Raw genomic sequence first — 24,342 nt, forward strand, 5'->3', positions numbered from 1 at the left:
ATGAGGAAGAGATAGGTATCAAGAATAACTAGGTTTCTAGGGATGCCTGAGTGGCTCAGAGGTTGAGTGGCTGCCTTCAGCTGAGGCCATGATCTCGGGGCCTGGGGTCGAGTCCCACATTGGACTCCCTGTGGAGAGCCTACCTCTCCCTCTGTCTATGTCTCTGCTTTTCTCTCTGTGTCTCTCATGAATTAATAAATAAAAATATTAAAAAAAAAGAATGACTATGATTCTGATGTGAGCAACTATGTGGATACAGAGAGAAGCCTGATTGGTTTCTAGTTTGGTCATGTCCATACCAACTTAAGCAGTGGCCACAGGTAATTTTCTTAAAACACATGAGTTTGTCATAGATCTTCTTATGGTCCCTTGATGGCTCTTCTTTTTCTGCAAGATGAATTCTCAACTCTTGATTGCTAGGTGTATTGTATAATATGGCTCCCTTTGCCTTTTCTAGTCCTGTATAGCTTTGTTCCTCCACAGATCATGGGCATTTTTAATTGTAGCCATATTACAGTAATTGTGCTCCCTGAATGTGTTCCCTCTCTTCGTTCCTCTGTCTTTACATAGGTTGCTTTCTCTCCGAAATGCTTTTCTTCTGTACCCATCTGCCTCTGCTCTTTGATACCTTACTAACTTCTACTCATTCTTAGCTTTCTCTGGGAATTCTTTTTGGACTTCCTTACTCTGATTTAGCTGCCCTTTGTTTGTGCTTCCCTTGTACTCTGGGCAGAGAGCCATTCTTACAAATAGGATTCTTTAGTTTTTGCTTCATTATTGATTATAGGTTATGTGAAAATTGGTTGTCTGATAATTGATTGCAAACTCTTGAGAGTAGGAATGTCTTATCTGTGTTCCAAGATCTGTATGTGGTAAATGCTCGATAAATGTTTGACTTGAGGAATTAATGAATACTCTGTGCTTTTATATAGTGTGCCTTTGTATAAATTGTTCTCTTTAAAATGCTTTCTTTGCTTTGTCAACTTCTAGACATCCTTTATTACTGAGCCAATATTATTTGTTTTTTTAAACAGATTTTTAAAAAAGATTTTATTTATTCATGAGAGAGAGAGAGAAAGAGACAGAGAGGTAGAGACATAGGCAGAGGGAGAAGTAGGCTCCATGCAGAAAGCCCGATGTGGGACTCGATTCCAGGACTTGGGGGTCACGCCCTGAGCCAAAGGCAGATGCTCAACTGCCGAGCCACCCAGGCGTCCCAACAATAAGCCTTATTTGATAGTTTAGTGACAGTTTGTTCTTCCTTTGTCATTCTATAGCTTTCTTTTTTATACCCTGGTAAATATTTGACAGTATAGAGTAGAAATCAAGTGTCCCATCAGTAGATCAATGGATAAAGATTTGGTGTATATATGTGTGTACAAACACAAACATACACCATGGCATATTACTCAGCTATAAAAAAGAATGAAATCTTGTATTTTACATAACATGAATGGACTTAGAGGGTATAATGTTGAGTGAGACAAGTCAGTCAGAGAAAGACAAATACCATATGATTTCAGTCATATCTAGAATTTAAGAAACAAAACCAGCAAACAAAAAAAGGCAAAAAACAGACTTAATATAGAGAACAAACTGGTGGTTGCTAGAGGGGGGGATGGGTGAAATAGATAAAGGAGATTAAGAGTATAGTTATCTTGATGAGCATTGAGAAATATATAGAATCATTGAATCATTATATTGAATGCCTGAAACTAATATAGCACTAACATTAGTATGTTAATTATACTTGAATAAAAAAATAAATGTTTAGGGGTGCCTGGAGTGGCTCAGTGTCTGCCTTCAGCTTGGATTGTGGTCTTGGGGTCCTGGAATTGAGCCCCGTGTTGGGCTCTTTGCTCAGCAGGGAGCCTGCTTCTCCCTCTCTGTTCTCTCTCTCTCTCTCTCTCTCTCTCTCTATATATATATATATATATATATAATGAGCATCATGGAGTTGTAGATTGGATAAATAGTTCTTAAATGTCCAATTCCATTTCACAGGGTGGGTTACCTCTACATGGTCCTAGTCTTACCTGTTGCATTGACTTATAACTTCATTGTTCTATAAAGGCAGCCCTATCTATCCCCAAATTCTGGATAATTTATTATAGTTCTTCGTATACTATGTAGATGCTGGCTACCTGCAATGCCCCCATTTCTTTCTCTTTAATTTTATTTCTCCTTCATGACCAGCTCAAAAGTCCACTCATCTTTGTAATTTTTGTAGATTACCTAGGTTGTGTATGTTCTACAGTGTTTCTAGAGGGCTTTTTTGAAACTGCCACCAAAGTATTGCAATGTGATCATCCAGTCTCTTTATCTAGAATTTGAGCTTCATGAAGGAACTTTTATTTGTTCCTTTAACCCTGGTTCAGTGCCTAGTTGGTGCTTAACAAATACTTAGTGAACTGATTGTATCCTTATTTATTTTGCGTTTAGATAACCCAGAGAATGTTGGGTGGAAATAGTATTGGGATGAAAAATACTGTCCCTGTCTCTCTAATTTATGGTCTGTAGATGGGTAATTTGGATAATACACTGCATTCAAGTTGCCTGAGTAATCTTTATATTCTCTATTTCAGTATAGCTTTCTCTTCTCCTTTAACAGGTGTTCCCTGCCCTCCAGTGGTTAGATCATGGCTAACATATTTAGTAAAGGTAAAGGTCATAAAATCCTTTTATGGTTTCTTTTTAAGTCATGTTTAAAATCCCATTAATTTTCAGATAAAACCGTGCCCCCCCCATTTTTCCTTCTGTCTAATATGCCTGAAGCCCAGCTTAATCTAAGTGTAGCTTGATCTGCCTGTTCTTTTGCCAAAGTGAGCCACCATGTGTCCCACAGTTTTTAAGTATGCAGTGATTAGTTAGGAGATTCACTCACTCTGACCTTGGTTCTTGGTTTTACTACATTATTCTCGCGTAGTTCTATCAAGGTTCTAGGATTTTGCTACAGTGCAAAAGCTACCTATCACCTTGTTTTCAGAAACCTTCCTCCCTCTCTTCCCATCACACACTGAAAAGTAGCTTGCTAATAACCATGTGGCTGTCCTTTAGACTGGATTGGGAGGTCTTCCTGTAGTCTGGTTGGAGTCTATTGGCTAACATTCTTTTCTCCTCTATTGCTATTGATGAGGATAGGCTGACTCTTGATTTCTTGGCAAGGTGACTTATACCCCATCCTGTGCCTTTAGTATGTTATTTTTTCTCAGAAATCAAATCTTAGCTATCTAGAGAGCCTTGCTATATATGGCTAGCAGTTACTTCTAAATACCTGCTGCAGTTTTCAATAGTATATCATGAAATAAGGACAATGTAGTAAATTTTTCATCTATCTAAATATTCAAAATAAAAGACTATTACTCGTTTTATGTTCTCCCTAGATTTTGTCTTAAAATATCCATATTTATTATTACTTTAAAAAGATTTATTTATTTATTTGAGAGAGAGAGTGAGCCAGGTGAGCACAGTTGGGGAGGCACAGGGAGATGGAGACAAGCAGACTCCCTGCTGAGCGGGGAGCCGGATGTGGGGCTCAGTACCAGGACCCCGAGATCATGACCTGAGCTGAAATTAGGAGTTGGATGCTTAACCACCTGAGCCACCCAGGAGCCCCTAAAATATCCGTTATTTTAAGAAAGAATGGTAATAGTAGGCAGTATGCTTTATAATCTAAAAATTTGGTCACTTTCTGATGGTCAACTAAATCTTTTTTGAGGGGAAATTTTACTGATCTGTACTGTCCAGTAGTTTAGGAACTGCTCTGTTAACCATAGCTCATTTCCATGAAGCATCATGGTCCTTCATGTAAAGTAAGCATGACTTCTTTCATATGCATTTGCGGGCAATTTCTCAGTGTCTTTGTCTGTCATAGGCTTCTTGATTTTTTTGCCTGATTCCAGTCTTGAAGGTTACTTGCTGTTTCCCAGTTCTCTTCTTTGGCCAGTAGTTCTGCTTTCTGTTATTGTAGGTTCTCATGCGGTCCCCCCCCCCCCCCCCGCCCCCCCAGGCATTTTAATCTCTGTGTAGCTCTAGGCTTAGTTATGTAAATTTCTTGTTTTTCTTTTTATGCTTTTCCAGATAAGATGTTTCTTGTAAGGGCTCAGTAATACATTGACAACTTTCATTGTTTGTTTCTTTTAGACCTATTCTTTTTTATTTTGTAATTCATCTGAAACTAGCATTTTAAACTTCATTTACATTACTGATTTTTGACATTTTTCTTTTAGGTTTTAGTAAAACAAATTCACTGTTACTAAGGTATCCTTTAATTCTGAAGATATTTACTAATTTTTTCTTGTAGATGAGTATACGCAGATGGCAGATTTCATTACAACTTGTTGCTTTTATTACCAGATGGTAAATTATAGAATCATAATATTTCTTTACAATGCAAAGAATCTGTTTGCCTTTGTTGATTTTCTAAGTGATATTCAGTTGAAAGTCTTTCAGGCAAAAAGCAATCAATAAGTAATTAGACTGGGATCCCTGGGTGGCGCAGCAGTTTGGCGCCTACTTTTGGCCCAGGGCGCGATCCTGGAGACCTGGGATCGATCCCACGTCGGGCTCCCAGTGCATGGAGCCTGCTTCTCCCTCTGCCTATGTCTCTGCCTCTCTCTTTCTCTCTCTCTCTCTCTGTGTAACTATCATAAATAAATTAAAAAAAAAAGTAATTAGACTTTCCTAGGCAAATATTCTTATCTTTTCTAGTATCTATCAGTAATATTTACCTTTCCTCTAAGGAGAAATAATTTGTGATGATAGTGGTACTAGTTTTTTCTAATTAAAAGTGTACCCCCTTTGGAAAACATTGATCAAAGCAGAATGCTCGTTTGTATGTATAACATGAGTGTGGTTAAATGTGTACTTAGCCTGTTTTCCAAATCCCAAATTGTTAGGAAATCAGTATTTGATATTTGGACTTGCCTGGAAAACTGGGACCTATGGTTTCCATATTGATTTATTTAACAGATTGTGTTTGCTGTATTCTAGGCATTGTGGTAGGCACTAGAACAGAGTGCCTACTAGAGCTGACAGTCTAGTGGGCAAGACATTAACTAATACATAGTTTTAAAAATAGAGTTGTGGCAGGTGCTATAAAGAAATACAGGGTACTATGAGAGTATATTACAAGGAAACCTCATCTGATCCTTCCTTGGTAGTTAAGAAAAGTTTCCTGAGAAAGTGTTACAAACTTATGTATGAAGGGTAAGTGAATAGCAGTTAGGTTTGAGTCATCTGGGAAGATCTTAGCAAAGGGTAAGGAACATGATTATGTGGGCTTGAGATATGAGGCAGCAAGAGGGAATGGTATTTCTTAATGAACATTTATAGCATTCTGTCACATTTCTGTCCTCTTTTTCATCCTTACCTCTCTTGACATTTTCTAAAACATGCTTTTAATCACAATACTATGCTGGTTAAGAAACTTTTAGAGCTCTTCATTGATTATTGGCTCCGTGAAGGTAGGACTTTTTCCGCTTTTTAATTCCTTAGTCCAGGTTTCACATATTGGAGCTAGTCATACTTTGCCCCTAGATAGGAGTTGGTTTTAGTTGCAGTACTAAATGGTAGGCAGTACTAAATGGAGTTGTGTATAAGCTAACATGATTCTTTTTTTCCTGCTGCCTAGCACACAAGTTTATTGCAAGTGTAGGACTTTTTGTAAAAAGCTTTTTTGGTAACCTAGTCTGTATGTAGCTCTTCTATGAATGGTTTTTACTGTGTTGATTTAAGAATACTGTAAATAAGACCATAATCCAGGGGTTTTGGGGTGTGTTTGGTGAGTTTTGTCTAAAGAGTTGAGATGATGAAGACCAAAGATTTTAGCCATTTGAGAGAAGTAGGTCACTAGTAGATACTGGAATTGAGTAGATGGCATCTGAGTAGATTGGATAAGGAATATAGTAGGTTTTGTTGGTGGATTCTGTTAAGTTGTGCCAACTTTTCAGAGTTCTAGTGTAGACATCTGAACAGTGCAAGAAGTGCCAGTCTTTCCCTTATCCTCAGCACATACAAGGCATTCAAATATTTGAAAAGGGAAAATGTGCGTTAAGTGGAATAGGGCCTATGTGTTTATAGAGCAATCTTAGATCAAGACTGCGTTTGTTTTCCATGCATTCTCTATTCCCACCTCCCTATATTTATTAAAATATCTTTGAAAGCTCAACCAAGGGAAATATTTTTGTGTTAGGCTGATGAACAGGGGTTGGTTATAACTGAAATGAAAATTTTAAAAAAGATTTTATTAGAGAGTGTGCATGAGCAGGAGGAGGAGAAGAGGGAGAAGGTGTTAATCTCTAGGAGGCTCCATGCTGAGTGCAGAGCCCTATTTGGCTTGATCCCATGACCGTAAGATCACTCACTACCTGAGCTCATACCAGGAGTCCGATGCCTGACAGAGCTACCCAGGTGCCTCTTTGAAATGAGAGAATTCTAATAGCAAGGTGAAACACAGGAGTGTTAGATTTAGCAGTTAGCTGGGCATTTTTAAAACTTGTGTTATACAAGGATGCCTTTTATTTTTAAAAGATTTTTTTTTTTTTTTTAAGAGAAAGAGCATATGTGAGTGGGGGGAGGGATAGAGGCAGAGTAAGTATCTCAAGCAGACTCTGTGCTGAGTGTTAGGTCCAGATGCGGGGCTTCATAACCCTGAGTTCACGACCTGAGTGGAAACCAAGAATCCCACACTTAACCAACTGCACTGCACAGGCGCCCCTGATGGTAGTTTTAAAGGATCTGGCATTTCATGTTTGCTTGGCTTAGCGGAAGAGTAGCAAAGAAAATCTCTACTCCCCCGAGTCCCCCTCAAGGTATCCTCTGAGATTCTCCAATGAGAGGTATGTTAACTTGTCTCTTTTGGGATGCAGCTACCATTAGATACAGGTTGTTAACCAGTCATTAGTCATTTACATCTTAGATGGTTTAATTCTAAGTCAACACATTTCTGCCTTTAATTTTGTATGAGGAAACGTTAGACCCTAGAGAGGAAAGCATTCTTGGAAGAGGTGGAAGATTTCGACAAGTAAGGAAAAGAGGTTTTTGGGGTCAGGGAAGAGGAGGAAGGTGTTAAAGAAACTGGTATTTTTCAGTTTTGCCTAGAATCTTGGGCATTATTCATTAGTTGCACTTGTGATGCTCTTGTTGACAATGGCTGCATGGGGGTTTCAGAGTAACTTCAGAAGTTTGTAATCTTTAGCCTACACATTTTCCAGTCCATACTAATTCCAGCAGTTTCTTCCCATGCTGTGACAGAGGAACAGCAGAATGAAGAGAAAGAATACTTTTCTTCCTAATATGCTTCCGGCCCAGTTCTGATCAATTATGTTGGATAAGCTTCTCTTTGCTCCTTTCTTTCAACTAACCCCCTCATTCTCCTTTTTCATAGTGTTTTGTATTAGATCACCTAGCAATATGTTCTCAGTACTTTCTAAGAGTGGAAGAATCGTTTGTAAACCTGAACCACAATTTCTGCTCTATCTACCGACTTCTATTTTGTCTCAGTTCTTTCTCAACTTTATTTTTTCTTTCTCAACTTTAAACAACTCTCCCTCTTTGAGTGTTAGCAGGTCAGAAGAAGGAGCAGCTGATAAGGGGTAGGGAAGAAGGAATAATTTTTGATGTTTGGGAGGAATACTGTTGGTTAACTTATTAGTTCAGCGACTGCCTGACATAATTTTCAGTATTTTTTTTCTTTGCATTTCACAGGTTAAACATAATAGATATTCAGTAATTTTTTTCTTTGCACGTCACAGGTTAAACATATCTTGAACAAAAATTGAAAACACAAGATCAAGGCATTAGATCTTAGTACTCTGTCGTGCAAAAAACTCGTTTCCATAGATTACTGTTTTATTAGGACATCTTTCATCGTTGTATCAGGCAAGTTAGTGGCAACTCTTCTTCCCTTCATACTTAGTGGAGTTTTCGGTCTCCTTCCTACTTTCCTAGTGTTCTTCGATCATGGATATTGGAGACTCGACCACCCATCTCTCCCAAGTCTTTTCTTCAAGGTTTCCCGACGGTCTGGCGTTATTCAAACCCTCAGCACATTGGGGAGGAAGACCACGGCTTCATTTGACGAGCTTGTGAAGCCCTGGGGGCTGTGGAGCTAGATGTGGGTGGGGCTGGGTGCGGCAGGGGCGGGGCCGCCGAGAAGCCCGAGGGAAACGGTGGAGGGCACAGTTGAGAAAGCCCGCGGGCAAAGGTTTCACAGTTTTCACGAAGCCTTCGTGTGCGAGGCTGAGGGAATTCGGGTGCCTTCTTCTTCCTTAGCCTTTTTTGATTCCGGAAGCTTCATTAGGCTTTTGTCGGTTTCTGGGACCCGGAAAAGCAGCGGCTTCAGCTCCAGGGGCGGATCCCAAGGGTCTTGTCGCTGCTCCCGGGCCGTTTGGCCTCCTGGTGTTGGGGGAGGGGCGAGGGAGGTGCTGCTCGCGCCTCCTTTTGCGCTTGCGCAGCGGGCTCTGAGCGGGTAGGAGCGCGTGCGCGGTGACGTGGACGTCCGGTGCGCGCGCAGGCTCTTCAGCTGGAGCGGACACACGGTGTGCGAACCGAACAGAATAACCCGCCCCCAGCGGGATGTGAAGGACTCCGGGTGAAGCCGGCCACGCCCCGCACGGTAACTCTCGGGCCTGGGTGGAGGGCGTCGCTTTAGGACTGGCCCTATTGGAGTTTTTTGTGAGTTTGAAGCGCTTGTAGATTTGAACAGCGTGAGAAGCGTTCCGCTGTGTGATCTTCGCACGCCCCGGCCAGGCCGGGCCTTGCGCGGGGCTGCCTTTGGCGCACGCCTGTGGCCCCCTGAGGGAGGCTGCGCATGTCACCTCGCGCGCGTCCCCGGCCTCACTTCCGCGTCGCGCAGCGAACTAACTGGGAACATCGACGCCCGAGAGAGAAGCCACGAGGCGGGCGGGGTGAGAAGCGCCCTTGGCGCGGCCCTGCCCTCGCGTGCGTGGGGTGCCGCTCCGCATGGTACGATCCGCGTGATGATTTTCGGCGCGGCGCGGGGCTTTAGGTCGAGAGCTTTGCTTGTGCGCTTTGCATTTTAGAGCTCAGGTCTTCGGGGCTCCAAAACTCTGAGGGAAACGGTGCTGACGTCGCTTTTTAAGGAGCTTGTGTGTAGCGTTTTGACACCTGTGTAAACCTCTGTTTTAGCATGTAATTTCCGGGCAAGTTGTTGAGGCAGGACCGCGCGCGAATTTAATAAAGGAGGAGGGCGAGGAAGTGAGCCGTACAGGAGTGGGAACTTGGTAAACAAAGGACCGGTGGCTACCAAGTGCAGAAACGAGGGCGGGGAAAACAGGTGGGAAGAGCAGGTGTTATTTTCTTTTTCTTTGTGGGCAGCCTTTGGCTAGTTCTGTTTATGAGGTTTCCCGCGTCGGTAAAATTGTCAGGTAGGTCTCTGCCCTTAGTGGTAGGTGGGTCTGGGATATAGCTAAATCTATTCGAGCTTCAGTAACCAAAGTTGAAGGATCTCTGTGCGAAGAATATGGGGAAGTTAGGAGATGATTTCAAACCCGGTTGAAAGTGGAAAGTGGTAATGTCTTGCTGTGGAGATTTTTGCTTTGCTTTGGGAACCCTGGGGATGCCTCCTGGGACGGATGCAAACAGGGAGGGGTGAAGGAGGTCTTAAAGGAGGGGTGACTGATGGCGGAACAACGTGAGTGAAAAAAGTGCAGCTTTCTCTGAGAAGACCACTCTCAGGGTTCGCGTCGCCAGAACAGACACGTGGATCAAGAGAACTCTCGAGCCCACCCGCGCGCCGCTAGTGGGTGTTGTGAAGTTTTTCGGGTTTCTGCGGCATAATCCCTGGCAAATACTGCTTGCTCTCCCTCTTTTTGGGCACGACGCCGCGGCTAGGCTGCAGGGAAAGTGCCTGGAGGCGGCGTGACGGCTGCTGGGAAGGGGGCTGGCCCCAGAGGGCAGGGTGGCTGGTTCTGTAGTCTCCACGGTAACAGAAGGCTACTGGATCCCGCAGAGTGTTCGGCAGGTTCCGGCGGCGCACGTGATCTGTCGGGACTCTTCTCCGGAAGAGCTTTCCTTGCGGCGTTTTTTCACGTGGTTGTCGGCCAGCTGGCCTCTACAGTTAAAAAGCGATGATTTTTGGGCCCTTGATAGTCGACGGCGACTGCTCTTCCCGAGGACTAGCAGGAGGCTTTTTCATTTATAAGAGTATCGGATCAAGGCTAGTGCTTCTTGCTTCCGAATGGTTAGGTTTTCAGCAGTTGTGTGGGTAGAGTGGGTTGAGTTCACCAAACAAAAAACACATGCTTAGGACTTGAGGAAATTCAGTGCCCTGGGTACTTTGTCATACTTACTCTAGGGTAGAGTGGCTGTTTGATTACTGTCCGCTTTTGCCCTAATAGTTCTTCAAATTCTGTTTATGCAATGGCGGTGACCTGGGAGCTTGCTTACCCCAAATTGTAGTTAAGGGACCATTCCTAGGAATAGAAAATGCTCCTGGAGTTAGCATTAATTAGTGGTATCTGGGAAGAGAAGGGAGGGGGCATACTGTCCTAGGCAAATACAGTTCTGTGCCTTAAAACCTAATGTATTTCAGGTAGTACTTAGCGATTTATTTTTCAGGGTTGTGGCGATGTTGTCTGGTCTGAAGTAAGTGCTTACTAATAGATGGCAAGTTTCACTTACTATTAAAATCAACTTAGTGATTAAGAATTGGTAGTTGGCTGTTTTACTCTTTTTTTTTTTTATAAATTTTTATTTATTTATGATAGTCACACAGAGAGAGGGAGAGAGAGAGAGGCAGAGACACAGGCAGAGGGAGAAACAGGCTCCATGCACCGGGAGCCCGACGTGGGACTCGATCCAGGGTCTCCAGGATCGCGCCCTGGGCCAAAAGCAGGCACCAAACCGCTGCGCCACCCAGGGATCCCTGCTGTTTTACTCTTTTTTGTCATCATTCGCTGTCCTGTTTTCTGATTATATCCAAATTCTGTTTTCTTTCTTTCTGATTTTATTTATTTATTCATCAGAGAGAGGGGCGGAGAAACAAGCTCCATCCCGGGAGCCCTACGTGGGACTCCATCCTGGGTCCCCAGCATCACACCCTGGGCTGAAGGCGGCGCTAAACCACTGAGCCACCAGGGCTGCCCACAAATTCTGTTTTTCTTAGGATTTTTCGAATTTCTGGGTCCATTGTATATTGGTAAATACCGACATTCAGATGAACCCATTCTCTTACAGTTTGTTTCAGAAATTTAGTTTAACTTAAATCATTTTTGTAGTGAGTGTTTATTTTATTCTTTTTGTAGTGAGTGATTATATTAAGGAACAAACAAACATTTTGGTGCCTGCCATACAGTAATGCATTTGTTGTGTGAAAGGTTATGCTTATTTTTAGCAACTTCGGAAACAGAATAGGTTGACCAGCATTTGAATATTGTGTGTTTTTAAAGTAGTGTAATTTTGATTGGGTGTTTTTTTGGAGAGGTGAAAGAGGGGGCAGGGAGCAGTACATGAATCATTGAATTAGGTAACTACCTAGTAAATTAACTGGTGTATTTTGTAAGTTGTATGAGGGTCATGGCTTTAGTAGTTAAACATTTCCCAGAGAGATCATTGGTGAAAAGACATTTGGAATAGGGACTCTGAAATTGTAACAATTTATGACACTTGCCACATTACTTATCTGGAAACAGCTTTCTTTCTGAAAGCCTCTCTGTGTCCACTGCCTTGCTGATGGGACTTTTTCACGATATTAGTTATTTCCTATCCACAAGTGAACTGAACTTCCTTGGCTTATTATTACAGTTATATTGTGTAGGTAAATGCTTGATATTGAAAAGCTGAACCGAGATTTTAAAATATTAGCTGTAAATATACCAAAACTGTGGTCTTCCTTAAAGCTTTTAGAGAGCCAAAATACAAGGTATTTTTAGAATCTTGCTGGGAATAGATTTATTTCTTTATGAGTAACCTAACCCTTCCTAAAGTACATTTAATTTTTGCATTTGGTTAAAGCCTTAGACTGTCGAGTGTTATTTGTGTGTCTAAAGTATCTGTATATGCTGAATTGACTATCTTCTTACTGTAAGATCCTATACAGATTCCAGAAGTGCAGGCATGCTTATAGTAGAGTCTGTGTTTAAAGATCGGTAGAGAAGAAGAACTTAATTTCTTGTTCCTATACTACTAGTAGTATGTGGCTGAAGAAATAGATTGTTTTGGTCATAAATTATGTTTTTGGTTTTATGCATTTTCATCAACTCACGGGATGGTTTGGAGGATCTTTTAAAAACAGATCTTACACAAATCATAAGTCTGAAAGTTCTTTTTCCTGTCTTCCTACACATTTTTACATTGTCTTTGTTATATTAGTTATCTGTGCACAGTGTTCAAATAGAACAGGCTGACTTTTCTACATTTAATTTTTTTGTATAGGCAAAAAAATATTGAAATATGTACAAATGAAGTTAGCATAAAATTTATATGATGTGTTTTATGAAACGAAATGGGATTTCTGTCGGTTGAATCTTTAGTGTTTAAGGTTTTCGTTTTTTTTTAAGATTTTATTTTTTCCTGAGAGACCCAGAGAGAGAGAGAAAGAGAGAGGCAGAGACACAGGCAGAGGGAGAAGCAGGCTCCAAGCCGGGAGCTTGATGTGGGACTTGATCCTGGGTCTCCAGGATCACGCCCTGGGCTGAAGGCGGCGCTAAACCGCTGAGCCACCTGGGATGCCCCCCCCCCCCCATTTTTTTGAAGGAGAGGTAGAGAAAATCTTAGGATCTATGCGCAGTGTAGAGCCTGTTGGGCTCCATCTCAAAACCTTGAGATCATGATCTGAGCTGAAATCAAGAGTTGGACGCTTATCTGACTGAGCCACCCAGGTTCCCCTAAGAGTGCTCTTTAAAGCATCAGTTAAAACATTTTTGCCTTAGTTTTACTGTAATGATCTGAAAACCAAGATTTTAATATTATAGAAGATAATGTTTAAGAAGTTTTTCTTTTCTTTTTTTTTTTTTTTAAAGATTTTATATATGTATTCATGAGAGATAGAGAAAGAGAGGCAGAGACACAGGCAGAGGGAGAAGCAGGCTCCATGCAGGGAACCTGATGGTGGGATTCGATCCCAGGTCTCCAGGATCACCCCCTGGGCCGAAGGCAGGCACTAAACCGCTGAGCCACCCAGGGATCCCCTGTTTAAGAAGTTTTGAATCCTTTGATATATTCATAGGTTTGGAATATATAAAAATGTTTTTCAGGTAGTTCTTTGCCACTTTAGTTACATTTAAATGTACTTAAAATAATATATATATATTTTAAAGATGTTATTAATTTGTTCATGAAAGAGAGAGGTAGAGACACAGGCAGAGGGAGCAGGCAGCTCCCTGCGGGGAGCCTCATGCAGGACTGGATCCCAGGACCCCAGGATCACAACCTGAGCCAAAGGCAGATGCTCAATCACTGAGCCACTCAGGTGTTCCTTAAAAAGAGTATTTTTACAGAATTACAAAATGGTGGTTTGTGAGAAAACTTTGAACTTTATGAACTAAGTACAGGATTTTGCATTTTAAGTTATATGCCATTGTAGACATAGTTTATGTGAACTAAGCTTTACTATTTTTACAATTACCTTAATTTTGATTTCTAAGTCTGTTTAAATTTTGCTTTATCAATCTTTGATAGGTGTTGCCTAAACTTGTTTGTTTTAGGAAACCAATATGCCTAATTGCTGTAAGCCTGAGGCAGTTCTTTAGAAAAGAATCACCCTAAAGCTTATTTCTTAGAAATAAATCCCAAATCAGAGAAGAGATTTTTTTTTTTCATCTTTCCTGGGTATTAATGCTTTGGTGTAAGGAAGTGGGTTTCTATTTTTATGTCTAGTCATAATAGGAAACAGTAGCCAACCTTTTTGAAGTCTTGACTTTTAAGATATCTATTATCCTCAGGCTAATTGTGAATATTTTAGGTTTTGGAGCTTTTTTGGTCATGTGGTCAGTTTTCTAAAAAGAGGTAAAGTTCAGATCAAATGATTTTACTGCTTGCCAATGGTTCTGATGAAAGATAAAATTAGAGTTTTTAATTAAAATGAGAAGTACCAATAAAAGACTGATTTGATTAATCAAAATTACTGACCCACTTACACAGAAGTAGTGATGTAGCGTCTCTTTTTTGTGTAAAAGCTAATTGGGGATGATAACTTTATATCTTGTAGAATATTTAGGTAATTGAGCACATCAATTGAATTTAATAACCTGAGATTTCTTTATAATTTAATTGAGATATAAATCACATAACATAAAATTTGCTATTAAAAAATATTTTATTCATGAGTGAGACAGAGAGAGGCAGAGACACAGGCAGAGGGAGAAGCAGGCTCCCTCTGGAAGCCTGATGCAGGACTCGATCCCAGGACTCTGGAATCATGCCCCAAGCTGAAGGCAGACGCTCAACCACTGAGCCACCCAGGCGTCCCCAAATTTGCCATTGAAGAGAGAGAACACGCATGAGAGCATGCACAAGCAGAGCGGAGAGGGAGAGGGAGAAGCAGGCTCCCCACTTAGCAAGGAACCTGATGTGGGACTCTATCCCAGGACTCTGAGATCATGACCTGAGCCAAAGGCAGACATTCAACCAACTGAGCCACCCGTGCACCCCAAAATTTGCTATTTTAAAGGGTACATTTCACTGGTTTTTAGTTCCTAAATAATTTGTCATCCCCCAAAAGAAATCCCATACCCATTAGCAATTGTCCAGGTTATCCTTCTCTCCTCCTGGCAACTACTAATTTACTTACTGTCTCCATAGATTTACTTATTTTGGACATTCATGTACATGAAATCATACAGTGTATGTGGGAGTTTTCATTGTAACTCTTAAAAATTAACTGGTTTTAATCCTTTTTGAATAGGTTGTATTTTCACAAGGTATAAAACTTGAAAGTATTTTCCCATCCTCCCAGTTTTCCCTTGATATAGCAACACTACTAGTTCCTTTCCTATCTCTATAAATAATCTATATATGTCAGGCAAATACGTATTTTCTTTTTCTGGCTTTAGATTTTTAACTTTATCAAGAAGTGTAGCATAATCTACAACTCTCTGGAACATTTTCCCTTTAATGTATCTTGTAGAGTAATGAGTCCATAAAATTTGTACATTCTGTCTTAGCTGCAGAGTATTCCATTCTATGGATGTAGCACCATTTATTTAAGCAGCCTTCTTGATGGATTATTCCACATCCCCAAAGTCTTTTGCGGCTCTACATGGAAATAACAGGGAAGAATCTTGTATGTGTCATTTATCATGGGTGTATCTCTGTGTGTGCATGTGCATGTTTAAGATAAGGTCTTAGAAGAACTGATGTTTTGTAGGAGAATAGGCATTTGTAATTTTGATACTTTCATGGTGCCCTCTGTCATAGAGATTCTTTCATCTTACAGTCTCACCATCTTGTTACATGAGAATGCTGTTTGATTTACAACCTTTCCAACACTTCTACCAGTTTTGATTTTCCTGGTGTGATAGGGGAAAAATTGTGTTGTAATGGTTTTAATCTGCATTTCTCTTATTCTGACATTGTGTACACTTTTTGTTTGCTTTTCCTATCTTTATCCATTTTTTGATACAGTACAATACTATAAATTTCTTTTCTCTTTTTTGTGACCTAGTTTTTCTCTACTGTTTAGAGTACAGTATATAAAACCTACAGCATACAAAATATATTAATCAACGTTTTTTATTATGGTAAGCCTTCCATCAACAGTAGACTATTAGTAATTAAGTTTTTGAGGAGTCAGAAGTTACACATGATTTTCACTTGTGTGCAGCGAAGGGAGGTAGATGGTCCTAACCCCTGAGTTGTTCAAGGAAATGAAATTGATTGATTTATGAGAATGCAGGTGGAGGGGCAGAAGGAGAGAATCCCAAGCAGGCTCCACATCCAGCATACAGCCATAGGGCTGTATCCCCTGACCATGAACTCATGACTTGAACCAAAATAAGGAGTTGGCTGCTTAGCCAACTGAACTACCCAGGTGCCCCTAAAATGAGTTTTAAAAAGGTAATTAAATATTCTGGAGTGAATATCCTTACAGAGATCAAGAGAACGGTAGAAGCAAAGTCTTCAAAGAGTTGAGGGATATAGTTTGGAAATAACATAATCATCCTTGTATTTTTAACAGAACAAACATTCACTTGATTTTTTTTTTTTATAAAGATTTTACTTATTTATTCATGAGAGGCACAGAGAGAGACAGAGGCAGAGACACAGAGGGAGAAGCAGGCTCCATGCAGGTAGCCCAACGCGGAACTCGATCCCGGGTCTCCAGGATCAGGCCCTGGGCTAAAGGTGGCACTAGCCGCTGAGCCACCCAGGCTGCCCCATTCACTTGATTAAAGGGGTTTTGTTCTTTTTCTTTCAGGCTGGGAAGACCACTGTGACTATGTGGTGACTACAGTTCTCTTATGACTGAGTTTCCTACCAGAATCATGGAGGAGAAACAGCAGATTATATTGGCTAATCAGGATGGTGCAACAGTGGCAGGAGCAGCACCTACATTCTTTGTCATCCTGAAACAGCCAGGAAATGGCAAAACTGATCAAGGAATTTTGGTTACTAATCGGGATGCCTGCGCTTTGGCTAGCAGTGTGTCATCACCAGGAAAATCTAAAGGGAAGATTTGTCTTCCAGCTGATTGTACTGTGGGAGGAATCACTGTCACCCTGGATAACAATAGTATGTGGAATGAATTCTATCATAGAAGCACAGAGATGATTCTGACCAAGCAGGGAAGACGCATGTTTCCATACTGTCGTTACTGGATAACAGGTTTAGATTCAAATATGAAGTATATCCTTGTCATGGATATATCTCCTGTGGATAACCATCGTTATAAGTGGAATGGTCGCTGGTGGGAACCAAGTGGGAAGGCTGAGCCCCATGTTTTGGGGAGGGTTTTTATTCATCCAGAATCTCCTTCCACGGGTCATTATTGGATGCATCAACCAGTATCTTTCTATAAACTCAAACTTACCAATAATACACTGGACCAAGAAGGGCATATCATCCTGCACTCTATGCATCGGTACTTGCCAAGGCTTCATTTAGTGCCTGCAGAAAAGGCTACTGAAGTGATACAATTAAATGGCCCTGGTGTCCACACTTTTACTTTTCCACAGACTGAATTCTTTGCAGTAACCGCTTATCAGAACATTCAGATTACCCAGCTGAAAATAGATTACAATCCATTTGCTAAAGGCTTCCGAGATGATGGGCTGAATAGTAAGCCCCAGAGAGATGGAAAGCAAAAGAACAGCTCTGACCAGGAAGGGAATAGTGTTCCTAGTTCTCCTGGTCAGCGGGTCCGTCTTACAGAAGGTGAGGGGTCAGAGATACAGCTAACTGATTCAGATCCTTTATTGAGGGGTCATGAAACATCAGGCAAGTGTTTGGAGAAGCCTTCTCTTAGTATGAAACGGGACTTTCTTGGTTTCATGGATATCGATTCAGCTCTTGGTGAAGTTCCTCAATTGAAACAAGAAGTTTCTGAAAGGTAGGTAATAGGTTTTCTGTTCTTAGAGATAAAAGGAAGATTATGGATTTAATGTATTGGTTTTGTTGACTACTGACTTGAGAAATTGATAAATGTAAGCTACTATCAGATATACCGTAAGTGCTTTCACATTTTGTGAAGTGACGCTTCATTTTTTTGTAATCAATGTCCTTTGGGTTTAGGATTTAGAATTCTAGGCAACTTAGATGGTTTTTCAGAATTAAGACCATTTGTTCATTTAGATTTAGAGTTTTAGAATTTATAGGTTTATGATTGTGTTGATCATGCATGACTATTACTTGGCAATATACATAGAACCTTTGATTAATTGGGGAAGGGAAAAGAAAAGACTTCCCAAATCATAACTGAAACACAACTTACCCAAATGAGGCGCAGAAGGGATTCAAAGTAAACTTTAAGAATTTACTACCCTGTGGCAGCTAATATCCACAAGTTGACTAAAAATAAGCTAAAAGTTCTTACATGTTAAAATAGCATAATATGCTGTTGTCTTTTTTTATTTGAACTTGAGTTTTTATTACTATTTTTTTTTAATATTTTATTTATTTATGACAGATACAGAGAGAGAGAGAGGCAGAGACACAGGCAGAGGGAGAAGCAGGCTCCATGCACCGGGAGCCCGATGTGGGATTCCATCCCGGGTCTCCAGGATCACGCCCTGGGCCAAAGGCAGGCGCCAAACCGCTGCGCCACCCAGGGATCCCTATTACTATTTTTTTTAATAAAGATTTTTATTTATTTATTCATGAGAGACACAGAGTGAGGCGGAGAAACAGGCACTGTGCAGGGAGCCCGACGTGGGACTCCATCCTAGGCCTCCAGGATCACGCCCTGGGCTGAAGGTGGCGCTAAACCACTGAGCCACCCGGGCTGCCCTTTATTACTATTTTTTAATTAGAGACTTAATTTTTTTAGAACAGTTTTAACTTCACAGCAAAACTTGAGAGGAAGGTGTAGAAGTTTCCCACATACCCGCTGCTGCCACACATGCATTGCTTCTCCCATTATTAACACTTCTCATTAAAAGTAATATATTTGTTACAATTTATAAAGGTACATTGATACATCATAATCATCTAAAGTCCATAGATCACATTAGGGTTCATTTTTAGTTTGGAAAGATATGTAAAGATACCTGCACTGTTATAGTATCACAGTAGTATTTTCATTGCCTAAAAATCCTCTGCTCTACCTGTTAATTCTTCCCTTTCCTCCTCAACCTCTGGCAACTTCTGATCTTTTTATAGTCTCTATAGCTTTGCCTTGTCCAGAATGTCATATAGTTGGAATCTTACTGTACATTAACTTTTTGCATAGACTTCTTTTACTTAGTAAATAAGTATTCAAGTTTCCTTCATGTCTTTTTCATGGCTTGGTGGCACATTTCTTTTTAGTGCTAAATAATACTCCATTCTATCTATCAGTTTATCCATTCACCTACTAAAGGACATCTTAGTTGCTTCCAAGTTTTGGCAGTTATGAATAAAGCTACCATAAACATTGATGTTCAAGTTTTCCTGTCATTTGAGTAGATAACCAAGGAGCTTGATTGTTATAGATCATATGGTAGGAGTAGGCTTAGATTGGTAAAATAATTCTCAAGCTGTCTTTTATTTATTTATTTACATATTTTTCAAGCTTTTATTTATTTTTTATTTAAATCATGTTTCCTTGATTTTCTCATTTCCCCCTTTTTTTTTTTTTTAAATATTTTTATTTATTCATAGAGACAGAGAGAGAGAGAGAGGCAGAGACACAGGCAGAAGGAGAAGCAGGCACCATACTCTGGGACTCGATCCCCGGTCTCCAGGATCACGCCCTGGGCTGCTGGCTGCGCTAAACCGCTGCACCACGGGGGCTGCCCTCAAGCTGTCTTTTAAAGTGGCTGTGCTATTTTGCATTTGAAGCAGCAGTGAATGAGAATTCCAGTTGCTCTACTTCCTTGTCAGCACTTGGTGTTGTCAGTTTTCTGGATTTTGGCAATTCTAATAGGGGTGTAGTAGTATCTCATTATCTTAATTTGTAATTCCCTGGTGATAGGCAGCGTGGAGCATCTTTTTTATTTTATTTTTTTTAGATTTTTATTTATTCATGAGAGACACAGATAGAGAAGCAAGCAGGCTCCATGCAGGGACCCTGATGTGGGAGTCCATCCTGGGGACTCCAGGATCACACCCTGGGCGGGAGGCAGGCACTTAGTTGCTGAGCCATGCAGACGTCCCAGGAACATCTTTTTCATACATTTATTTGCCATCTGTATATTTTCTTTGATGAGGCATCTGTTATGGTCTGTGGTGTTTTTGTTTGTTTGTTTTTCCCCAAAAGATTTATTTAGATAAAGCACATGATTGGAAGAGGGAGAGAGGGAGGAGAGAGAATCTCAACTAGGTTCTGCTCTGAGCACTGAGCCTGAAGCCTAATATGGGACTTAATCTCACCACCCTAAGGTCATGACCTGAGCCAAAATCTAGAGTTAGCTACTTAACTGACTGAGTCACTCAGACATCCCTGTGGTCCATTTTTGAATTAGATTTTTTTCTATGTGTTTAAAGCTTTTTTTCCTTTTTTTTTTTCTTTTGGTATATTTTGGAAGAGCAGCCCTCTATCAGATGTGACTTTTGCAAATATTTTCTCCCAGTCTGTGGCTTCTCTTCTCATTCTTTTGATAGCGTCTTTCACAGAGCAGTTTATTTTTATGAAGTTCAGCCTATTATTTGTTTCATGGATCTTGCCTTTGGTGTTGTATTTAAAAAGTCATTACCATACCCAAGGTTGTGTCTAGACTTCCTCCTCTGATCTCTTTTAGGAGTCTTAGAGTTTAGTGTTTTACATTTCAGTTTATGATCCATTTTGATTCGTTTAGTTTTTGTAAAGGGTAGAAGGTGTGTGTCTAGATGGAGTTTTTTGCAAGATGTCTTGCCATTGCAGTATCATTTGTTGAGAAAGATGATCTTTGCTCTGTTTTGTCTTTTGCTCATTTATCAAAGATCAGGTGACCATATTTATGGGGGGGCTATTGCTGGCCTCTCTAGTCTGTTCCATTGACCTATTTGTTCTTTCACCAATACCACAAACTTTACTGTGTTGATTACTTTAACGTTATAGTTAGCTTGAAGGTGAGACGTGTCAGCCCTCCAACTTTGTACTTCTTCAACATTATGTTGGGTGTTGGCTATTCTGGGTCTTTTCCTTCTTCATATGACCATAGAATAAGTTTATCAGTATCCACAAATAACTTGCTGGGAGTTTGATTGTGGTTGTATTGAATCTATAGATCAAGTTGGGAAGAACTGATGGCTTGACTAAATTGAGTGTGTCTGTTATGAAAATGGGATCTCTTTCCATTTATTTAGCTTTTTTTTTTTTTTAAGATTTTATTTATTTATTCATGAGAGAGAGAGAGAGAGAGGCAGAGACACAGGCAGAGGGAGAAGCAGGCTCCCCGCAGGGAGCCCAATATGAGACTTGATCCTGGGTTCTCCAGGATCTCGCCTTGGGCCGAAGGCAGTGCTAAATTGCTGAGCCACCTGGGCTGCCCATATTTAGCTTTTTATTTATTTATTTTTTGGCTTTATTCAAATTCAAGCTACTTAACCTATAGTGTATTATTTTTGGGGTAGAATTTAGTGGTTCATCAGTTGCATATAAAACCCAATGCTCATTACATCCAGTGTAATTACACTCATTACTTCCTTAATGCCTGTCACCCAATTGCCCCATCCCTCCACCCACCTCTCGTCCAGCAACTATTTGTTTTCTATAGTTTAGAGTCTCTTATGGTTTGCCTCCCTCTTTGTTTTTAATCTTATTTTTCCTTCCCCTGTGTTAATCAGTTTTGTTACTTAAATTCCACGTATAAGTAAAATCCTGCGGTATTTGTCACTGACTGGCTTATTCCACTTAGGTTAATACACTCTAGTTTCATCCATGTCATTGTAAGTGGCAAGATACCATTCTTTTTATGGCTAATACTCCATCGTGTGTATATGTGTATACACACCCACACCACATCTTTATTTAGCTCTTTAATTTCTTTATTTTTGTGGCTGTTTTTATTTTTTATTTATTTTTAAATTTGGTGAGCTCTGGGCCCAGTGCGGGGCTTGATGCATGGCCCTGAGATCAAGAGTCTCCATGCTCTACTAAGTCAGCCAGGTGCCCCAATCTTGTACATATTTTGTTAGATTTATACTTAGGCATTTCATTTTTTTTTGTGATAATGTACATAGTACTGTGTTGTTTTTTTTTTTTTTAAAGATTTTATTTATTAATGATAGTCACAGAGAGAGAGAGAGAGAGAGGCAGAGACACAGGCAGAGGGAGAAGCAGGCTCCGTGCACCGGGAGCCCGATGTGGGATTCGATCCCGGGTCTCCAGGATCGCGCCCTGGGCCAAAGGCAGGCGCCAAACCGCTGCGCCACCCAGGGATCCCTAGTATTGTGTTTTTAATTTCACATTCTTTTTAACTTCAAATCCATGTGTTCATTGATGGTATATATAAGGGATTGACTTTTGTATATTAAGCTTGTTTTCTTTAACCTTGCTTAAATATCTTACTAGTTCCAGAAGTTTTTTGTCAACCTTTTGGATTTTCTCCCTAGATGATCGTGTTCTTTGTGAACAAAACAAGTTTTATTTCTTTGCCCCCAACCAATCTGTATGCCCTTTATTTCCTTCTCTTGTTCTACTGTATTAACTAGGATTTCTGGTATGATGTTGAATGGGAGTATAAGAGGAACCTTGTTCCTGATCTTCTTGGGAAAGTTGGTATTTTCTCACCATTTAGTATGATGTTAGCTTTAAGTGTTTTGTAGATATTCTCAATCAAGTTGAGGAAATTCCTTTCTATTCTTAGATTACTGAGTTTTTAAACTTTTAAAAAAGATTTTATTTATTCATGAGAGAATAGGCAGAAACCCAGGCAGAGGGAGAAGCAGATGCAGGACTCAATCCATCCCGAGCCAAAGCAGATGCTCAACCTCTGAGCCACTCAGGTTGCCCCAGTTTACTGAGTTTTTATTGCAAGTAGGTGGTGGATTTTGTCAGAATCTTTTTCTCAATCTTATTGATCTGGTCTTTTGAATTTTTTTTCCCCCTCTTAAGTTTGGTGATATGATGGATTACATTAATTGATTTTCAAATGTTGAAGCAGCCTTGGATACGTGGGATAAATCCCATTTGCTCAAGGTGTCTTAATTCTTTTATTTATTTATTATTTTTTCTTTTTTTTAATTATTTTTTTCTTAATTCTTTTTATACATTGTTGGATTCAATTTGCTATTGTGTTTTAGATTTTTGCATCTTTGTTCATGAGAGATGATGGTCTTGTCATTTTCTTACATCTTTGGTTTTGGTATTAGGTTAATGCAGGCTTTATAGAATGAGTTAGAAAGTTATTCTCTTATATTTTCTGAGAGAGATTGTAGTGAATTGATATAATTGCTTGCTTGAATGTTTGGGAAAATTGACCGGTGAACCTGTCTGGGCCTGGTGCTTTCTAATTTGGAAGGTTACTAGTTATTGATTGAATTTCTTTAGTAGATATAGTTCTGTTCTGATTATAGGCTTTTTTTTTTAAGATTTTCTTTATTTGAGAGAATGTGTGTGCATGCACATGTGCACTAGCAGAGGGAGATGGAGTGGGATAAGCAGACTGCACTGATCACAAACCCCATGTGGGGCTCCATCTCAGGACCTTGAGATCATGATCTGAGCCAAAACCAAGAGTTGGACACTTGACCGAATGAGCCACCTAGCACCTCTATATAGTTCTGATTAATTTGCGCCCTCTTTTTTTTTTTTTTTTTAAGCTTGGCTAGAGGCTTACTGATTTTTTTTTTTTTTAAAGATGATATTTTTAAGTAATCTTTCCACCCAGTTTGGGACTTGAACCCACAACCCTGCGATCAGGAGTCACATGCTCTACCTACTGAGCCAGCCAGCTGCCACTAGAGGCTTATTGATTTTATTGATCTTTTATTTTTTATTTTATTTTTTTTTTTTTAAAGATTTTTAATTTATTTATTCATGAGAGAGAGAGAGAGAGAGAGAGAGAGGCAGAGACACAGGCAGAGGGAGAAGCAGGCTCCATGCACCGGGAGCCTGACGTGGGATTCGATCCCGGGTCTCCAGGATCGCGCCCTGGGCCAAAGGCAGGCGCTAAACCGCTGCGCCACCCAGGGATCCCTTATTGATCTTTTAAAGTAACAGCTTTTGGGTATTTCTCTTTGCTCAGGTCATTTAGGCTCTGGTAAAACTCTAGCAGGTTAAGCTTTGCTTAAATACTTTCTCTAGAGGTCAGGCCTCTTGTTAGGAAGAGTGCTTCCCCCTGCCCTGCAACGTGTGTGGGTTTTTTTTTGTTTTGTTTTTTTTATGAGAAGTATTTACTGTGATAACTTGGTCTAACTCCTGGTGAGTAAAACTCAAAAGTGTAGGGAGCACTTCAGTGATTGGGTTCAACTGGAGTTTTTAACTTTCAGACTTAATCACGTTGAGCCTCTAGCAATCTGTCAGTTATAATTCAGGTTTTTCTACCCTGGCAATGGTTCCTGAGGTGGTTTTTACTTGTTAGCCTCTGCTCCTTTAAAGCCATGACCCCCTTTATTGATTGACTGGTCTCTCTCAGTAGTTTGCACGGTGTCTTCACCTCTCTTACAGATCCAAGAAGAGTTGATTTTTCAGTCTGTTTAGCATTTTATTTGTATAGGACATAGTGGCAACTTCCAAGCTTCTTACGTGTGGAACTAGAAATCAGAAACTTGCCTTATTTGGAATGTTAGAACACAAGTACGGCAGAAATAAAACCCAGCGTA

The 24,342-nt window shown here is 40.3% G+C and overlaps 1 protein-coding gene across 22 annotated transcripts in view; it reads left to right on the plus strand.

Annotated features, from left to right (window-relative positions):
• Positions 1-24,342, plus strand: part of MGA (MAX dimerization protein MGA) — a 174,815-nt gene that overhangs the window by 62,659 nt on the left and 87,814 nt on the right. For 10 of the 22 annotated variants that reach the window (XM_049104410.1, XM_025473101.3, XM_049104417.1 and 7 more), the window contains exons 1-2: positions 8,460-8,617; positions 16,379-17,509. In XM_049104410.1, coding sequence (XP_048960367.1) covers positions 16,422-17,509 — 1,088 coding nt within the window. In that variant the 5' untranslated portion in view covers positions 8,460-8,617; positions 16,379-16,421. Of the gene's footprint in view, positions 1-8,458; positions 8,968-16,378; positions 17,510-24,342 lie in introns of those variants that run through there. The other 12 variants (XM_049104424.1, XM_049104426.1, XM_049104422.1 and 9 more) reach the window with 3 other exon arrangements.

This window comes from Canis lupus, chromosome 30 (genome assembly GCF_003254725.2).
Source record: "Canis lupus dingo isolate Sandy chromosome 30, ASM325472v2, whole genome shotgun sequence".
NCBI lineage: Eukaryota > Metazoa > Chordata > Mammalia > Carnivora > Canidae > Canis > Canis lupus.